Consider the following 19,747-nt stretch of genomic DNA (forward strand, 5'->3'; position numbering starts at 1 on the left):
TTAGATGCCCCTTTCAAGAGAGGGGGGGAAAAAACCCACTGAAGTAGGGCGCCTGCCTGATGTTTAAAATATCTCAATTTGAACTCCATGGAAACGAGGGAATTCGCACTAGCCAGAGAGCAATAAGGCTTAGGTAGGCATCTCTTAGTTTTCAGTGGATCCTTTTTTTACAAAAGTTGAAAATTTCTAACTGCTTTAAAGAGCGCGTAAGGACTTGGTCCACACAAAAATGTGGGATGCTTTCAGGCGGGAGCAGCGCCCAGTTCACCCCCGGCTTGAGGGGATGGAGGGATATGAGTGAAGGGGTCAGAGACGGCGGCAAAGCCGCGGCAGGCGCGGGACGGACTGCGAGCAGCCCGGCCCAGGCCGAGCCCCGCGCGCCGCGCCCCCGCCCCAGTCGGAGACCCGGAGCGGCCCGTACCTGTCCGACCGCCCGGGATGCGCCGCGGTGCCCGAGCTGCCCGCGCCTCTCGCGGCGCCGCGTCCGCCGCCCGCGAGCCAGGAAGCCGCTGCGGCCTGCGGCTTCCCGCCACCGCCGCCCGCTCCTTCCTCCAGGGACACGGCGAGCTGGCTGAAGGCGTAGAGGAGCGAGCAGAAGCCGCAGGCCATACACAGCACCACGATGCGCAGGTACCGCCGCATCGCCCCGGCCGCGCTCCCCAGCCGCCGCCGCCGCCGCCGCCAACGCCGCCGCCGCCGCGCCCGCCCGGGCGAACTGGATCCGAGGGAGCGGCAGCGCGCAGTCGCGGGCGCAACAAGTTCCTCCTCCGCCGCCGCCGCCGCCTCGCGCCCGCTCCCTTCCTCGCTCCCGCCCCTACCCGCCCACCACCCAGGCGAGCGCTGCCCTAGCTCCGGAGCCGGCCGACAGCCCGTCCGGAAGCCCGGACGCCGCCTCCGCCTCCGCCTCCGCGCGCCCCTGGGTCCGGCAGCGACGCGGCCCCGCCCCTCCCTGGGGGCGGGAGCGGCCGCACGCGCCGGCGCACTGAGCGCGGGAGGGCCCCGAGGACCCGGGTCAGCGCGGCGTGCGGGACGCGGCTGTGCAGGGTTGGGGGAACGCGGACCCCGGGGCGGCGACTCCTGCGCCCAGCGGCTCTGAACCTCAGAGGAGGGAGGTGTCGCGAAAGGAACAGAGCTCTGGATTCACTTGACCTAAATGCAAATTATAGCTCTTCCACAAGGTAGTTTGTGATGTGGCGCAACCCAAATTTTCTGAGCAGTTTTTCGTCTCACGTGGAGATACTATCCTCATCATAGCGTGGTTGTAAAGATTAAATTTTTTAACGCACGAGAAGACGCGCAACACTCAAGAAGTCACTTAACTAAGCCCTCTCCCACACCAGCCTCCTTGGTGTATAAGTTTCTATGATACTGTCTATGCCAGCCACTTTCACCCTTATCTTATTACCTGGTAATGTTAATTGTTTGGTATGCCTATCTTGCCTTCCGACAGGCTGTGAAGTGCCTCTAAGGCAGGGGTCCTCCCTTTTGCGTTTTGACCTTTCTCATAACTCATCATTTGCATGTTCAGAACACTATTAGTATTCTCCTAAAGAGCTTCCCCCATTTCTTCTCCCTCTTTCCCAGCTGTTTCCAGTGCGTGCATTCATCAACCTTTTAGAGAGCATCTCTATGTGCCAAGCACTGTGAATATCGGGGGGTATAAAGAAGCCTCACTGGGGCGTGGGTAGGCCACGGAGACTTGTAAATAAGTGCAACACAATGATACATTAGGATATGGCCTGTCGGGAGTGTGCATGCACACACACACACACACACACACACACACACAAAAGCAATCAGTTCTATCTGCCAGTGTGGTCAACAGCGTCATCTTACCAAAGGTAGCCCCGGAGTCTTGGGTAATTCCAGGCTGAGGAGTCAATGAAGCAGGCTCTCGTGTTCAGGGAATTGTGAGAAGTTTGATACCACCAGCTAAGTGAGTGCAAGAGAGGATATGATGAGCGATAAGACTGTACACGTGGGAGCTAGATATTTGAGTGCCTTGTTTAGCACACCAGGGAGTTTAAACTTCGTCTGCCAGACAATGGTGAACTATTGAAGGGTTTTTAAGTAAAGAAGTAACATGATTACATTTGCATTTTAGAAAGCAGATTCTGGCTAAAGTGTGCAGGCTGGAACAGAGATGAGAGATTGGAGTCAGAAAGCAGCTCCAGCGCCAAAAAGTGAGGGAAACGAGGCTTAAAAATACAGAGTTCATGGAGAAAAATCATGCTATTAAACTGCTGAAATTGCAGCTAGGACATTGAAATATTTAGCCTTGAGATACAAGGTGGAGAAATGCTGCACAACATAGTAACTCTCAATTTGGAATCCCTACACCAAAACAGTGCTGGCTCTGTGACCACGGGAAAGTCACTAAACAAATCTAAGGTTCGGTTTTCTCCTATAAGGATTAAATTTCTTGCTTTACCTGACAAAAAAAGGAAGACTAGCATGCTATTGAGATGTGTAAAGAGAATGAGAACATACATTTACTCATTCAATAAATATTTATTGAATATATTCTACATGCCAGACAAGGGGCTCAGATAAAGGAGTGTACTGCCCTCAAAGGGAAGACAGGCAAGTAAAAACGAAAATACTAAGTTAATCCTTCCACTACACCTTACAATTCTTAGAGAAATGAAAATAAACTTAACAGGATACAGAGAATGATAATAAAAGCATTGATAAGAATGAAAAATACCTTTTGAGAAAGTTGAAGGAATACCAAGATACTAGAGTAAGAGCTAGTACTGTACTCAAATAAACAATGTTTAATTTAAAAGATTAGTTAACTATAGCTGTTCTCTATTCCAACAAGGAAACTAAATGTAGTAAAAATTAAGAATAACTCTTTGGCCCACAGACTGTTAAAATACTGGAATGGCACAAAGGGAGGGTAGGCAATTTTCATTTATGCAACAATCTATGAAAAAAGCATATCGAGAATAATAATCATTCATTTACTTAGCATCAGGGTTCTGAATATATCATCCCTATAGGTTCTTTTTAACCAAGGAATTACAAAAAAAAAAAAATTCTGTTGAAAAAGTATGAAAGGCATTCCAAAAATAGAAATGACTTTTATATTACCCACACAGTCTTAACTGGTTATCTTAGAAAAGCTGTGTGCATGATCATTTCCAGGCTTAACACATTGCATTTTGATATTCCTAAAATTATTAAAAATGATTTAAAATATTTTGATGTCATAATAGTTACCACTACACCCAGCTTTCTATTTTTAGTAGAGATGGGTCTTGCTCTTGCTCAGGCTGGTCTCAAACTCCTGAGCTCAAACTATCTTCCTGCCTCAGCCTTCCAGAGTGCTAGGAATACAGGTGTGAGCCACCATGCCCAGCCCTTCTTCTGTATTTTATACAGATTTCTATTACTGTAGTATGGCATTGTAATCATTTACAGACCTCTCCTCTAAGATTTGGGTTCCATATCTTTGTCCTTTCTAACCAAGCCCTAGTACAGTGTGTTAGCATACAAAATATACTCCATAAATGTTCAGTAAATTATATAATATTGATGTAAAGAAAATATAGATCAAGAAAAAACTAAAGTATTACAACAGTAAAAGAGCTATTTAGTTTGTAACTCCCATAGATGGGAGAAGGGGCACAGGTGAGGCAGACTCAGAACATGAAACATATTCCAGAGCTCTGAAACCTTCTAGAGATCTACTTGATGTTTTTCACTGAAGTATCTGGTCTTACCATGGCATTTTATATGCTCCATAATTGGCCCATTCCATAATAAAGGCAGGAATATCCACATTGGCTAAACACAAAGCCTACTTAATACAGCTGACCCTTGAACAATGTGTGAATTAGAGATGCTGACCCTATGCAGTCAAAAATGTACATATAACTTTTTTTTTTTTTTTTTGTTAGACTAGTTGAATGTAGTAGCGAGAAGCAGGGAAAGAGTAGAGCAAGGAATTCACTCTGTAACTGTCAATTGAGATAACTCACTACCTTTGGACCAGCCCTTTGTATAACTTTTGACCATCCAAAAACTTAACTACTTACAGTCTACTGTTGACTGGAAGACTTAACCAAATAGCATAAACAGTCAATTAACACATTATTTTGTATGTTTGTCTGTTTTATATGTCATATTCTTAAAGAGAAAAAAGTTAAGAAAATCATAAGAAAAATGTATTTACTGCTCATTAAGTGGAAACGGATCATCATAAAGGTCTTCATCCTTGTCATCTTCATGTTGAGTAGGCTGAGGAGGAGGAGGAAGAAGGGTTGGTCTTGCTGTCTCAGTGGTGACAGAGGTGGAAAAAAACCAAATATGAAGTGAACCTGTGCAGCTAAAATGCAGTGTTGTTCAAGGGTCAACTGTACATTAAAAATGTAACATTTAAATGATCTGGGCCAGCTGGATACAGTGGTGCGCCTGTAGTCCCAGCTACTTGGGAGGCTGAGGCAGGAGGATCACTCTAGGCCAAGAGTTTGAGACCATACCAAGACCCTATCACTAAAAAAAAAAAAATTAAAATAAAAAATAAATGATCTGGGCTAGTGGGGATGTGCATTCAGGAAAGTCTTATGTAATTCAAGGTAAAACTTCTCTATTACAGCTTCCTAAGAATCAGTTTTGATGAAAATCATTCTAAAATATTGCATATATTGCTGCCCTAGTAAACAGTCTACTAAACACAAGTTAAACTTTAACTAATGTCTGAATCATCATGAAGATGATTTATCATAGAGTGTTTTTAAAACATCCTCAGAGCTGGGTATGGTGGCTCACACATACAATACCAACACTTTGGAAGGCTGGGGAGGGAGGAATGCTTGAGGCCAGGAGTTCTAGACCAGTCTGGGCAATATACCTAGATGTTGTCTCTACAAAAAATAAAATTAAAATTAGCCAGGCATGGTGGCACGCATGTATGTGCCCGTAGTCCAGCAACTCAGCAGGCTGAAGCAGGTGGTTCACAGGAGGATGCTTGTGCTCAGGAGTCTGAGGCTGCAGTAATCTATGATGAAGCCACGGCACTGCATCCTGGACAACAGAGCAAGACCCCATCATTCATTCATTCACACATAAATAAAACATCCTCAGAGACTGACATGCTGTAAGTTCTATTCCTTCTCTTTCCTTTCCTAGTGATTTTCCCCTATTAACCAGATTGTATCCCAGTACTCTCTTTTCTAATTTGCCACTACTTTTGCTGTTCTCCTTTTCTATTATTTTGATATTAGTGGGGCTTATTTTTCATTGCCTTCAATATCCAGGGAAGGCATTCTTTTCCTTCTGCTTTCCAAAAATCATCAGTAACATCCTATATTGTTACCTTGTCTCTTGATTCTACTCAGCTATTTTTGTCATTGGTAACTGTTCTGCACTTCAATTTTTCTACATTCATTGTTCCAGACAACTGAAGATACCTGGGGGTAAATGGGAGGGAGTGAGTGCTAATAAGTCAAAGTATTAGTTTACTGTTATCCTCCCCATACATATACTTACTTTTTTGTTTTCACTTAGTTTTCTAAGTACAGTGCAGAAATTTCTATCAACAGCTTACTAAAAAGCCCAGCTCCTACATCAGGTCCTTAGATTCCAGAAGAGATTAAATTGCATACAAAGAAAGTGTCTTAGTCCATTTCTGTTGCTGTAACAGAACACCTGACACTGGGTCATTGAAAAAGAAAAGGTTATTTTGGCTCATGGTCTGGAGGCTGAGAAGTCCACGATCAGGTGGCCCAGCTGGTGAGGTATTATGCTGCTTCAACTTGTGGTGGAAGGCAGGCAAGTGCAGAGGATAAAACACAAAAGGCAACCTCACTTTGTAACAACCAGCTCTCAAGGGAATTAATCCATTCCCACAAAAACTAACCCAGTCTCCTGAGAAAGATAAAGGCACCACTTCCCAGCACCACCACACTGGGGACCAAGCCTCAACATGAGTTTTAGTGAGGACAAACCACATCCAAACTACAGCAGTAAATAAAATAAGGGCCTCAGTGGAAACTAAAACTTCTATACAACTTACCATTAATGCATACAATATTGCAGAAACCACATTCTTTTAGGCAGTAAGAATTTTTATCTATAATAAATATGCTATCAACTTAGAAAAGCTGAAGTTTTTTCTTCCTTTGTTTTCTTTCACCTTGTCTATTAACATCACTACAATGTTAGGAAAGTACTTAATAAAAATAAAACCTTTATTTCTATTGTATAATTACAAATGGTTTTAAGAATATGTATTTTGAGTGCGTATATCTTCACTCCTACTTGTATCAAAGAAAATAAACCCTGAAAAACAACCAAATTCCCAAATTCTTTTTGTATTGAATTTGGTTAAAAGAACCCACTGCTAAACCCACAATCCCACATCAATTTACCCACTGTAAATTGATGAAACAGAGTGAAAAATGTACCCTGAGCCCAGGCTCTGAAACTTTTTGCATATTTTAACATTAGGTGTATTTACCTTATTTCATTCTGTTTTCCTGGTGTGGAAGTATATTTGAAGTAGGGTGAAACAAAGGCATACAAAGATAATTGCAATTAATGAAAGGAAAACAAATTTCAAACTAGTCAACTTAGTTCATTTCTCCAGTCTCATGGTACATACTATCAAGTTCTTTAATTATGGAAAGATGGTCTTTCTGGGTCCAGAGCAAACATCTGATGCTACAATGAAAATTAAGTGAGAACTGTAAAACACTATTCCTTTGGGTAATCCAAGAGAGCATGAAAATAATTTTTGTTATAAAAATATTTTTGTAATGAGATTTTACCTATGATAGTGAAGGCTCACATTTACTGAAAAACCAGCATATGTCAGGTAATTGTTAAGAATTTTATATGGAGTTCAACTTGAGTGAGGCTAGAATCTGTGTTCACACTAACTGGCTTTTGTTAAAATTCATAGGAATTAATATGGTAATATTTTATGGTTTGAGAAGCAACTTTGATTAGATTTTCACTTATATCTTCCTTTTTAGTTGTGAAAATAATACAAGCTTGTTATAAGAAATTCCCAACAATACAAAAGTATGTAAGTTAGAAGGTCCTACTATACTTCAAAATTAAAGTTTTGGCCAGGTGTGGTAGTGGCTGACACCTGTAATCACAGCACTCTGGGAGGACCAGGTGGGAGGATCCCTCCAGGTCAGGAGTTTGAGACCAGGCTGAGCAAGAGTGAGACCCCATCCCTACCAAAAATAGGAAAAATTAGCTAGGCATGGTGCCTTAAGCCTGTAGTCTCAGCTACTGGAGGGTGAGGGAAGGTGCATGGAGGGGCAGGCAGGAGGACTGCTTCAGCCCAGGAGTTTAAAGTTGCAGTGATCTATGATGACACCACTGCATTTTACCGTAGGCAAAAGAGCAAGACTCTGTCTCAAAAAATAAAATAATTTTATATGGATTGACATATAATCCTCTCAACTCTGTAAGTTAGATATGATTATCATTATCTGTTTTATAGATGAGTAATTTACTCAAGCTCACTTCCATTCTACAACAGGGATTCAAATACCAGAGGCCAGTTATCACTCTTACTATCCATAATATATTGTCTTCCCACCTATGTAGATGAGTATGTCCCATTCAGGTAAAATCCCATCTTCTGTCAGATTTTTCTTTCTTGCAGCTTATTTAAAATACAACATGAAAGTATCTGATCATCACAAGATGCAATGCCTTCAAAGCACAGTTTTGACTTAAAAACTTAGAATATTTTCCCTATTACAATTATTTTCAATTTTTACTATCTCTAAAAGTAAATATATAAAGCATATGAAACATAAAAAAAGACAAAAAAATTTCATGTTTTAAAAGAACATAACCAGTTAGTATTCCACTGAAAATATCTTATAATAAACACAAATTTTAATTTTTCATTTAATAACACTAAAGAATGAGGTATATAAATGTTTAATCACAGACTTTTACTGTATGCAATTAACTGTATTTCACAACTAGCATCTTACAAAAAAGACAGTACCATTGTGCCTGTAAAAAGTACTTGAATTAAACAGAAAATTACATTACCATGTGAAACCACCAAATATCACAACTGTCAGGGTCTACAGTTTTATTTTCTTCTTCAAATGTTATCGTGATGTCTTTTATGTGATATTTCGTATCCAAGTTATAGTTTTATAATAAGCTCATTTATATTTCAGAAGTCTCCTAAAGGTAGATATATAATAAGCAAATGGTTAAGAGAAAGCAGGAGACCCTAGGAGAATTTCAGAAGTACTGTGTGGTTTCTAGGTTGAATTTTTCAGTGCAACATAAAACACTTTATTAGTTGTAAACAAAAATGCAAAATCTGTAGTCATAAAAATATTTTATTGGTAATTTTACATAATATTGAGTGGGGCTGTAAATACTTTTTCTTTGAGGATGTTGATAAATGCATAAGCTGGCAGTTGTGTCTGAAAATAGGGTACTATGACTTTCATAAGAATTGTTATATTTAATAAGAAGCCAATTAAACTGATTTAAGGTAGTTATTTCTCATTTCTGTGCAACAGTTACCATTTCTGTGTTAATTAGATTCATACTTCTATGACCCTGGATAAGTCTGGGACAAGGAAACAGTGATAAAACTATCATTAAGTTAAAGCTTTTCTTTATGCAGCTTTTAAAATATGGCAAGTTTCTTTTCTATTCTGTTTTTGCCAAATGCTTATAATTATTTGAATTTTAATGTTTTATATAATACAGAAAATACCAGTGTTCAATGACAATAGCACTAAACCTGAATTACACAAAGCTAAATAATCAATGTTTTATTGTTTACTAATCTGCTAGTAAACATTACAATAAATGAATGTTTTGAAAAATAAGCAAACAAACAAATCCAAAAAATGGATAATACCAGAAACATAATTCAGGAACAATAATTTAGTAAAACGTGTCAAAAACATTGGCAAAGGTTCATACAAATTCTTTATTTAATAACAATTTTCCTATTTAACCACACCAAGTACCAGCAGGTGTATTTAAGAGGATAACCATTAAGAAAATCCTGTTGCAGCAATAGTTGATTAAGTTGATCTTTGACTTGTATACATATAACTATTTGTTTCACAATTCTCAAATACATATTTAGGCAGCTTGCACTATGTTATAAAAAATTTAAATTCATTACATGCCAATAGTAGAGAATTCAAGAATTATGTGTTAGAATTCACTAAACTAAAAGTGAAAATAGACTTACCAATAACACTGCATGATGAATAATTCAACCACATTTTCATGGCACTTAACTGCAGAGACCAAAATGTTAAGTCTGGAAATGTTTTGTAGGCATAGATTGCAATAAAATCTAACAGATTCTAACAAATTTCTATTTTATGTAAAACTCAAATTATGGATTGTGCATGATGTGTTAGTCATGAAAATGTGGTATTTCTTGGCATAATCTGTGTATTTGCATGGTAGGACAGAAGTGACTAAAATTGGAGAAAATAAACTTTAATGAGATTCTCCATTCAATGATGAGGCTTCTCCTCTGGGTGAAGATGACCTGGACATTCCCCTTTCTGTGTTATCAGAGCTAGAGCCACTCTGACTGTGTTGATCTGCAGAAGCAGCACTAGATGCAGGCGGTGACTTTGTTTTCTCCTTAAAGTCTGTAATAATGACTGTCAGATCTCCAACGGTAACTTCCAAATGCTGAGCACTACTCCGATCCACGTTTTTCAATCTTGGCCTAAACACAAAAAATGATGACATTTTAAACTAGCTTTTCACTCTACTAAATTTCTGAGCATACAATAAATAACAAAAGCAGGTAAAAGTAACAAAATGAATATATCTATGTTTAAAATGATTCCTATGTAACCAGCCATAAAAACATCAACAAATGTTTCAAATCATTAATATGAATCAATCATTCATGAAACCTTCTTCAATAGGGCAAAAACAAAACAAAACAAAACTGACAGCCTGATAGTGGTATTTTAACTGTGCATTTATAGCTACAACATAATTTTGTAGACAGCTTATTAATTTTATAAAAATAAATGTTCTAGACAACAATGAAATATTTGCACCACAGAGGAAGTTGATAAAAGCTGAAGCTAAGCTATATGGAGGTCTGTTACTTCACTGATAAGGGTATCATGACTGTTCTGACTGAACCCATGACCGTTTTGATTGGTTAAAGCCCATGCAAATATCTATTCAGTATGCTGAATACCATTCCTGGCTTTCAAATAGCTTTTTATGAATAAAAAAGGACATAAATATCTTTTAATCTAGTAAAAAGTAAAAAGCATCATAACATTTAAGCTTGTATTTGTGGCATCTGTGTTTCATTTTCAATGTATCTATCAAACTCAGAAAAAACTTCCATGATACTGTATAGTAAAGGACATCAAATCTTTTACTTTCACTTTGTGTATATCAATGTTAAAAAAGAATATTAAATGGCTAATTTTATTATTTCAAGTATGTCATAAAACTCTTCAAATTTACCTGGTTTTCTTATGACTGTTCTTTTTGCTAGTTGTTTCCTTTTCACTTTTTTCTTTTTCTACTTTATCTTTTTTCTCTTTCTTTGACTGTGTAGGGGGCACAAACTGCTGAGTAACCTGCTGTGCAACCAACTGGGAGACAGGTCGAGGCTTCCTGTGTGTATGTTAAAAAGAAAGGGTTTTTAAATTAAAACATGATATATGTTCTTTATGAAAGAATATCTCATTATGAGAATAGATATATAACAATAATTTTCAAGTATAAAAATTCCTCATATGTAAGGTAATTCAAATATACAATTTGAAAGATGTGTTACTGTCTTTCCTGTTCAATAAAAATAGAACAGTTAAAATTCATAGTCTTAGATATACTATCAAATCATTAGAATATAACTGTTACATAAATCAACATAAGAAATTTAAAATGTATATAAAACTAAATGGGAGGCACACATATAAATAAACATAAATTTAAAAAATTAAACTTGACAGTTTATACTGAAATAGTATTTTAGGTTATCCTTCCTCCTTCAGAGAAGGAAGTATCTAACCATCTGTGACAACAGCTATTTATTCTTTACTTTAAAATCTTTCATTTATTCATTTAACAAATATTTATTGAGAGTCAAAATTTCTCACTCCCTATTGCTTAAGTCCTCGAAGTTTCTTACGTCTCTAGCCACAATCTCACTATGCTCTTTTGACCCTGGAGATCTGCCCAGTCCTTGGAGACATATCTGCTTACTAACTTATTAATTTAAAAAATATTTCTTGAGAACCTACTTTAAGATCTGTACAGGAATATCTGAAATGTTTCCTGGTTTTAACTTTTGATGCTAGTGTAAGGTTTCACCCTATTGGCCCAGGGTCAAGGACTCCTCCAGCTTTATGATAGAACTTGGACAACTGAAGTCTAGATTTAAAGTATATAGTCTTAAAGTTCTTAAGAGAAAAGAAGGGAAAGGAAAGGGGAGGGGAAGAAGGGAAGAAGTAAGAGAGAGAAAGATAAAAAATACATTTTAACAGATGGTCTACAAACAATGGTAACTTTACTGCCTGAAAAATCCTGACCCTATTTTTGTTAGTAGAGTTTTAAAAAATATTTTTAGCCAGGTGTGATGGCTCACACCTATGATCCCAGCTACCCTAGGAGGCTGAGGCAGGAAGACTGCTTGATCCCAGGAGTTCTAGGCTGCAGTGAGCTATGATTGTGCCATTGTACTCTCTAGCCTGGGCAACAGCGTGAGACCCTGTTTCTAAAAAAATTTTTCAATCTTTTTTTTGTTGTTGTTCCTTTACAGTAAGACAAAATAGAAAATAATAAGAAAATATTGCACAATCTAAGATTCAAAACTGCAAGGCTAGGAGAAAATAAGAAACAGTATGCAAAACAAATAATGAATTTTATTGAGAACTTACACAGTCTCAAGTATTGGAAGGATATTCAGGATCATGTCCAATACACAATTTAAAAAACAGGACTGACATTGGGTTAGAGATGTAGATTAAGAGTCACATAAATGAAAAGTGATATTGAAAGTATGGTAATTAATGTCTAACCTTAAAAAAGAAAAAAGGATTAAGGTAGTGGCTCTCAAATTTAAGGTACATCAGAATCACTTGGAAGGCTTGTTGAACTTGCTTAGCCCTACTCCTAGAATTTCTGATTCAGCAGGTCTTGGGGTGGAGCCAAGAATTTTATTTCTATAACTAGTTTTCAAGTTATGCTGATGATTCTGGCGACCACACTTTGAAAAGAAGCACAAACAACTACAATGTATTTGGTGAATATTGGTACTATTATAACATAAAGTTTAAGATAGAGAGCAGGGAGTAGAAGAGAAATGGAAAAAAGCAAGCTGGACAGAGACGAAGCAACCCAATAATGAAAATCTCAAGAGTCTAATTCACCCTTTAATGATGAGAAGTCACTGAAGAAATTCAGACTTGACTTTTAAAAAGATAGAACGGTACTATAGTGAAAGTACAAATATGAGACTAGTGTTCTGATAAACAATCATGTAATCTCTGTACCTACTGTTTGTTGTTAATTTTTGAACATAAGAAAAATGTTATCTTTCTGTTCCTGAGTAATTCTCTCTTTCTCTTTTTATTGTAGGCTTTCCTAAATGGGTACTACACAACTATTCCATTCTTTTATTCTTATTTTAGTGAGGGTTGATTTTCACTTAAAGATTATGACTTTGCTCCTCAATTCTAGGATTATTTCATCTGGTGCAATTTGGGGAGAAAAGCAGCACAAAACATGAGAGTATGTGTGTATGTGTAGCTTAATTATTCAAATAAAGTTCTCTGCTGCTCTTTAGGGGCAGAATGAGCATTAAAGAGACTTTATTAAAGGTAGGAGGAATATAGTTTATGATTTTTTTTAAGAGACAGGTTCTCATTTGGTTGCCCAGGCTGGAGTACAGTGATGTGATCATAGCTCACTGCAACCTCCAACTCTTGCGCTCAAGCGATCTTCTTGCCTCAGCCTCCCAAGTAGGGTGCACAACTCCCGCCTGCAGGTGCGTATCACCAAGCCCAGCTAATTTTAAAATTTGTAGAAATGGAGTCTCACTGTATTGCACAGGCTGGTCTTGAACTCCTGGGCTCAAGCAATCCTCCCACCTTGGCTTCCCAAAGTGCTGGGATTACAGGCATAAGCCACTGTGCCTGATCAGCTTATGATGATTGTCTTACAATGTCATAAAGTAACTCAACTCTACCATACCCTATTTAAAAAGAAAGCCCTCCTATCTCCAGAGGTCTTAAGAATTGTGATCCCTTTTCTACTTGATGAGAAAAATCTGAAGGATAGTAAGGAATTTTAGAGATGAGAAATAGTTAACTCAAAAAATAAAGGGCAGACTATCATTAAGTATGCCTTTTTATGTTCAGGGATTTTATTATTCATGTTTTTGACAGTACACCTTTAGTAATAACAAAGGTTCTGTGATATGGAGTTGATGTGCACGAAAAGGTCATCTAGTTAATAAGTGCTGTTCAGTCACTCCCCAGTTGCACTCCATTGTCATCTACTTATTCATATATGTCATGATTAGGCTGTAACTTGTGAGATACGGTATCCATAAATTTGGTGATTCCCATGTATCTTTCCTATATAGCCCAAATAGACTTTATAAGTTTGGCAGGTCTATTGAATTATTTCAATGCAAGAAAAAGGCAACCATTTCAACAACCAATTAAAGGATATCTACTGTTCATCAAGACAAACTATTTTTAGAGCTGTCTGACATTCCATGTGGGTAGGAGGCCAATACATGTTGACTTGATATATGCAATTTCCAACTATGTGCTAAATATTATAAGAATAATGCTTTAAGCTTGATCAACCTCATCATAATTTAGCTTTGCCAAGTCAGACAGGTAGGTAAATAGATAATAGAAAGAAAATTAAAAACAATGATTCTTTTCTAAAAAGAGGCAGCATTCATCAAAATTTGGAAAATTGCTTGATTACACTTAAACACATGGTAAATTGAACCCACATAAATTTCAATGAGTAAATAAAGGCTGAACTAAATCCAAACCTACTGTGAATCTGTTGATACCCTGGCTAACAAAAGCCCAAAAATCTAACCAAGGGCAGATTTTGTAAGGCAGCACCTATTTGACAAATTTTATTGCACACTTACATGTATCAGACACTGGGTCAAATGATGGAGATTAGCTATGAACAAGACAAACATAGTCCCTGTCCTCATGGAGTTTACTTAGCAGATGGGTAAGTAAACTTACTAAATAAAAATAAAATTTATGAAAATCACTGGGAATTTTAGAAAATACTGTGTGCTATGATATAGAAAAGAGGAGGATGACTTATTACAGACAGAGTTGGAAATAACTTTTGTTCATGTTTCAATTGTCAGTACACCAGGAAAAATAGCCATCACCATGAAGCCTTTTGTTTTTTTATATATATATTAAGTCATTTTATGAATAATTTACAGAACAAGGGAACAATGGAACAAATGTATTAAAATTTTTATGAAGACTTTAAAATATAGTAAATTCAATATTTCCACAACAACTTGATTTTGAAGGTATATAGACCTAAAATGGCCAGTTTTTTTTAATGTAACTAACTCCTCATCAACTGTTAGTCCTAATCCTGGGAACATATTCATCTAGTAAATGCTGATTCCCAATTTCAAATATACATCGAATAGATTTTAGCTTATCTTTACTTCCACTTCTTGCCCTTGTATCACAGAATACATTACTTTTGAAAACCAAGACAGCTATAATTTTTAAAGAGAGGACAGCCATTCTCTTTGCTCCAAAATTAACCAACAATTTCAATCTTACATGAAGTAGTATATCTGTCTTCAGCATCTGTCCACTTATTACCTGTATCAAGTAAATTTTTGTGCCAAATACAGAAGATGAAAGAATACTGTCACACATCCTTGAAGCAAACAAGATGGTCCAAGTTCTTGTTGCAAAATATTGTATGATTAAATCCTTTCTGTTGAATGACTACTTATACAAGAAACCATATTTCCTTTTTGTCCTCAGAAATATTAATATTTGTTCTCATATTGATTCTTGAGTTTGAGAAAAACTCATCTAGGATATTGTCATTTGAAAACTCACAGTCTGAGATTTCCCTCATATTGTCAATTTTCAACATCACCACAATCTTGGGTGTTGCTATCAATCTCTTTGCATTCATCTCCTGATTCATCTAATAACTGTGAAACATGTTCCTTTGTCAATTATCTTCTCTTTTTGTCATTATGAATAAATAAGGACATTTTCTGAATTCTCAAATGTGTTCAATGAAAGCAAAAAAACCATGGCGCAAGGAAGGGGAGGTGAAAACTACAAAAATGCTGTCTCTAGACTTCTTTTATACTTTCTTGAAAGATGATACAATAGCAATGATTCATTTCACAATTGCATCATCCTACACGATTCCATCATTTTTCTATTTTCTTATTATTTTGGTTTCTTTTTAAATATAGTTGGGAATTGATCAGTAAAAACAAAATAATTCCTAGGATGACAAAATAGCAAATTATCTCAAGATACAGGAAAAATAAAACCATTAAGATTCCATTATATATGCTAGATATAGAAAAGGGCCCAAAAGATCCATATGGCAGTTGTAAAAAACAAGAAATTTTCTCCTTCTTTGATGATCTCAAGGAAAAAATAAAACAAAATACTAATTCTTACAAACAGAACTGTTCAGAAAAGAACGCAGAAACTAAAATTGGGTCCAATTTAAGAACAAAAAATCATTTGTGTATCTATTAATAACACTAGGACAATACACATATTCTGTAACTAATTCTTTAAGTGCCACCATATTGTAATAACCATTTTTGGTTCTTAACTATTTATAATAGCATAAAACACAATTTCAATGAATACTTGTTAAAAATTCCTAATTTCCCTTCCTTTCTTTACTTTATTGTCTGGTAACTTTAATTCTCCTCCAATGTCAGAAAATTGTTCAGCAAGAGAGAAGAAAGGTTTCTAGGACTACCAAGAATAAACATGTTGGATAATAAGGAGTCCTTCCCTTTTTGTCAACCTACCACAATATATTTTAACATTTCTGTAGTTATAAAGCAGTCTCCCTCTCATTTAACTTTCAATTTTAATTTTTAATGTCTCTTTTACTTCCTTTTCCTTTTTTAAATTAAACCTCTTTTGGCCCTTGCATTTCCTCCTACTGTGAATTTCCATGAGATGGGAGACACCGGTCAAGTCTATCTTCTGGCTTTATTTCCAGATCTCCAACTCTGACTGCCTCCCAAGATTATTCGGTGAATCAAGTAAAATAATGAATATTTAAAACATACTGTAAGCTATAAAATGTTTTAAAGAATATTTATGAATAACACAGAAGTATATATTGATGGCATGATATTTTTAAATCTCAGATTGTGTTATAGTTTTGTCTCACATAAATTCCACAACATTCCTGTCAAACTTTCCCATGACTTATACCTCAGGGAAAAAAAGACAAATTTTATGTGATATAATTTAAGTAAGGTGATTCAGTTTGAGGAGCTCTGGCTTCCTCCTTATATCCTTTTCAAAAAATGATTATCTTACATTGCAGAAAATATAGAATCCAACCTGGTACTTAGCTATTTTCCCCAAAACTATCAAAATCCCTCTAAACACAATTTTGCCTTGAGAGAGAGAGAGAGAGAGAGAGAGAATGAATATTTCATTCACAGAAACAAACTACCATTCCCACAGGAGGTACAGTAAGCAAAAATCTATACAAACTGTGGACCTAAGGGCATGCTTGTACAATGACCTGTTATTTGGTTGAAATGACCTGCATAAGTACTAAAAAAAACATACTTAGCTGGGCAGGGTGGATCATGCCTGTAATCCTAGAACGTTGGGAGGCTAAGATGGGAGGATCACCTGAGGCCAAGAGTTCAAGACCAGCCTGGACAACATAGCAAGACCTCATCTTTACAAAAAATTTAAAAATTAGTCAGGTGTGTTAGCCTGTGCCTGTAGTCCCAGCTACTCGGGAGGCTGAGGCAGGAGGATCACTTGAGCCCAGAAGCTGGAGGTAACAGTGAGTTATGACTGCACTATTGCACTTTAACCCAGTTGAAAGAGTGAGAACCGGTCTCTTAAAAAAAAAAAAAAAAAAAAAAAAAAATTTAGAACGTGAACTCAAAGGTGATGAGTAAAAAAAAATTTAAGATTTTCTAAATAAATGTTTTATTAGTATTTTAATTTAGTAAGTTTAAAAACTCACAATTGGCCGGGCGCGGTGGCTCACGCCTGTAATCCTAGCACTCTGGGAGGCCGAGGCGGGTGGATCGCTCAAGGTCAGGAGTTCGAGACCAGCCTGAGCAAGACCCCGTCTCTACTAAAAAATAGAAAGACATTATATGGACAACTAAAAATCTATATAAAAAAATTAGCCGGGCATAGTGGCGCATGCCTGTAGTCCCAGCTACTTGGGAGGCTGAGGCAGTAGGATCGCTTAAGCCGAGGAGTCTGAGGTTGCTGTGAGCTAAGCTGATGCCACGGCACTCACTGTAGCCTGGGCAACAAAGTGAGACTCTGTCTCAACAAAAAAAAAAAAAAAAAAAAAAAAAAAACCCTCACAATTACTTTTTTAAATGTTGTAAATATTGTGGTGTCTCTACCGCCCCCCCTGCCAAAGAAGAGTATTATACTTCTTATACTCCTTTCCCCAGGCATAGAAATATACTTAGGTCTCTTCCATCTAGGAGGAAAAAAATCCTCCCTTATAATCCCTTCTAGTTACTTGGCCTACTTTTTTCCTCTTTTCTTCCAGAATTTGGAAACACCAGCTACTCTCAGTTATCTCCGTCTTCACTTCTACTTTCTTTCCAAATTCGTCTTTCCTGTACACCAATGAAACCATACTAAGGTCACTAAGTATGCCAAAACCAAAGGACACCTTTCAGTTCTCATCTCATCTGACCTCTCTGTATCATGACACTATTTAACATCCTCTTGTACCATAGCCACAATGGTTCTACTTTCTTATTCTTCCTATCTTCTCCAGTAAGTAGCTCCTCAATTTTCTTATACCTATCCTCCTCTAATCTTTGTACTTCCGTTTCCAGCCCCTTAAACATTGGAGTTACTTCACTGTTCTGTTCTTAACCTCTACTCTTCTCATGCACACTAGTTCACAGGGCAATTTCATCTAAGTTTAAGGTTTCAAAAACCAACCACAAGCAAGTATCTCCTAATGTTACTATATCCCAAGTCTTATTTAAACTCTGCCTGCTTATTTAAACTCTATATACACCTGCCTGCTAGATGTATCTGCTTGGATAAAGCATAGGCATCTCAAATTCTACTTGTTTATAACCTGAATTCACAATTTGCCCTCACAACTTGCTATACTCGAAGGATCATTTCTCAAACTCATAGCCAAGATAAAAACCTGGGCATTTTACACTACTCTGTCACCAATCGCAGTAAAAGGTAACAAAAACCTGTCTACCCAAATTACCTCCACACCTCTAAGCAGGATTATCATTCTTTGAAATAAAAAAAGTCTGATCATGCCATTCTCTTTCTCAGCATTTTTCAGTACTCCCAAAAACTATCTGCTAAATTTCTTGGTATGATATACACCCTTTTACAGATTTCTCTTTTGTAATTCTTCTCCTATGAACCTTACAATATTGCCATACTGCACTACTAGTTATTCTTCAAACGCAAAATGCTCTTCCCCAGCCTCCTGCCTTTATCAGTGCTGTTCTTTCTGTTATAAAATTCCACACTTAACAATGATTAAGATACTAAATTTATGTTATACCTTTTTGATAAATAAGTCAGTCACATAACACTGTAACTGTATGCATGTCTGCAAGCGCCTGGATGACTGTCTTTTTTTTTTAAAGAGACAGGGTCTCTCTCTCTGTTCCCTAGGCTGTGAGTGCAGTGGTGCGATCACAGCTCACGACAGCCTTGAACTCCTGGGCTCAAGCAATCCTCGTGCCTCAGCTTCCCAAGTAGCTAGGACTACAGGCACACCACCACGCCTGGCTAATTTTTTTTTTTTTTGGTAGAGACAGGGTCTCATGCAGCCTAGGCTGGTATCAAACTCTGACCTCAAGCGATCCTTGTACCTGGGCCTCCAAAAGTTCTGGGATTATAGGCATCAGCCACCAGCCTGGGCCTGTTGTCTTTTCATGTTTGAAACACTGGTACATCAAGCTCAGAGCCTGATATTTGCTGAGTGAATGAAAACAACCCTTCTTCCTTTCTGAATCTTCAATGTTTCCCTTTTTAAAATAATTCTTTACTCTTCCTCGAAACATGCTAACTTATCTCATATATCATGATAGCAAAGAGTATTTGACATTTGTGTTGGTTTCTGGTTTATATTCTGTTGAGGGAGTTCATCCACTCTAAGAGTTACATCTGTTTTCCCTACATAGAACATTTCTATGATGTATCTCTAACTCTGCCTCTTCCTAAAATCCAGTCCTCTAGCTCTACCACTCCAATAGTAGCACTATTATTCCTATTCAACAAGAATAAAAACATATTCTTTGTCTTTTCCCCAATATCAACTCTAAATGGTAGGGAAGTCAGAGAGTACATAGGGGCAACAAAAGTGGTCAGGAGTTGTTTAGTTTTATCTATAATATTCTAGTATTTTAAAAAAGGTAATACCCTAACTGGGCATGGTGTTTTGTGTCTATAGTCCTACCTACTGGAGAGGCTGAGGCAAGAGGATCGCATGAGGCTAGGAGTTTGAGGCTGCAGTGAGCTGTGAT

General features: G+C 37.4%; 2 protein-coding genes across 5 annotated transcripts in view; both read right to left on the bottom strand.

Annotated features, from left to right (window-relative positions):
• The window catches only part of GXYLT1 (glucoside xylosyltransferase 1), a 45,710-nt gene extending 45,068 nt beyond the window's left edge, over positions 1-642 (bottom strand). For both annotated transcript variants that reach the window (XM_069491085.1, XM_069491084.1), the window contains exon 1: positions 422-642. In XM_069491085.1, the coding sequence (XP_069347186.1) occupies positions 422-642 (221 nt within the window). The remainder of the gene's footprint in view (positions 1-421) is intronic.
• Positions 643-8,924: 8,282 nt separating this feature from the next.
• The window catches only part of YAF2 (YY1 associated factor 2), a 79,150-nt gene continuing 68,327 nt past the window's right edge, over positions 8,925-19,747 (bottom strand). For 2 of the 3 annotated variants that reach the window (XM_069489852.1, XM_069489851.1), the window contains 2 exons: positions 10,471-10,623; positions 8,925-9,703 (listed from right to left, as the gene is read on the bottom strand). In XM_069489852.1, coding sequence (XP_069345953.1) covers positions 9,466-9,703; positions 10,471-10,623 — 391 coding nt within the window. In that variant the 3' untranslated portion in view covers positions 8,925-9,465. Of the gene's footprint in view, positions 9,704-10,470; positions 10,624-19,747 lie in introns of those variants that run through there. The other variant, XR_011235710.1, reaches the window with a different exon arrangement.

This window comes from Eulemur rufifrons, chromosome 16 (assembly GCF_041146395.1).
Source record: "Eulemur rufifrons isolate Redbay chromosome 16, OSU_ERuf_1, whole genome shotgun sequence".
Taxonomy (NCBI): domain Eukaryota; kingdom Metazoa; phylum Chordata; class Mammalia; order Primates; family Lemuridae; genus Eulemur; species Eulemur rufifrons.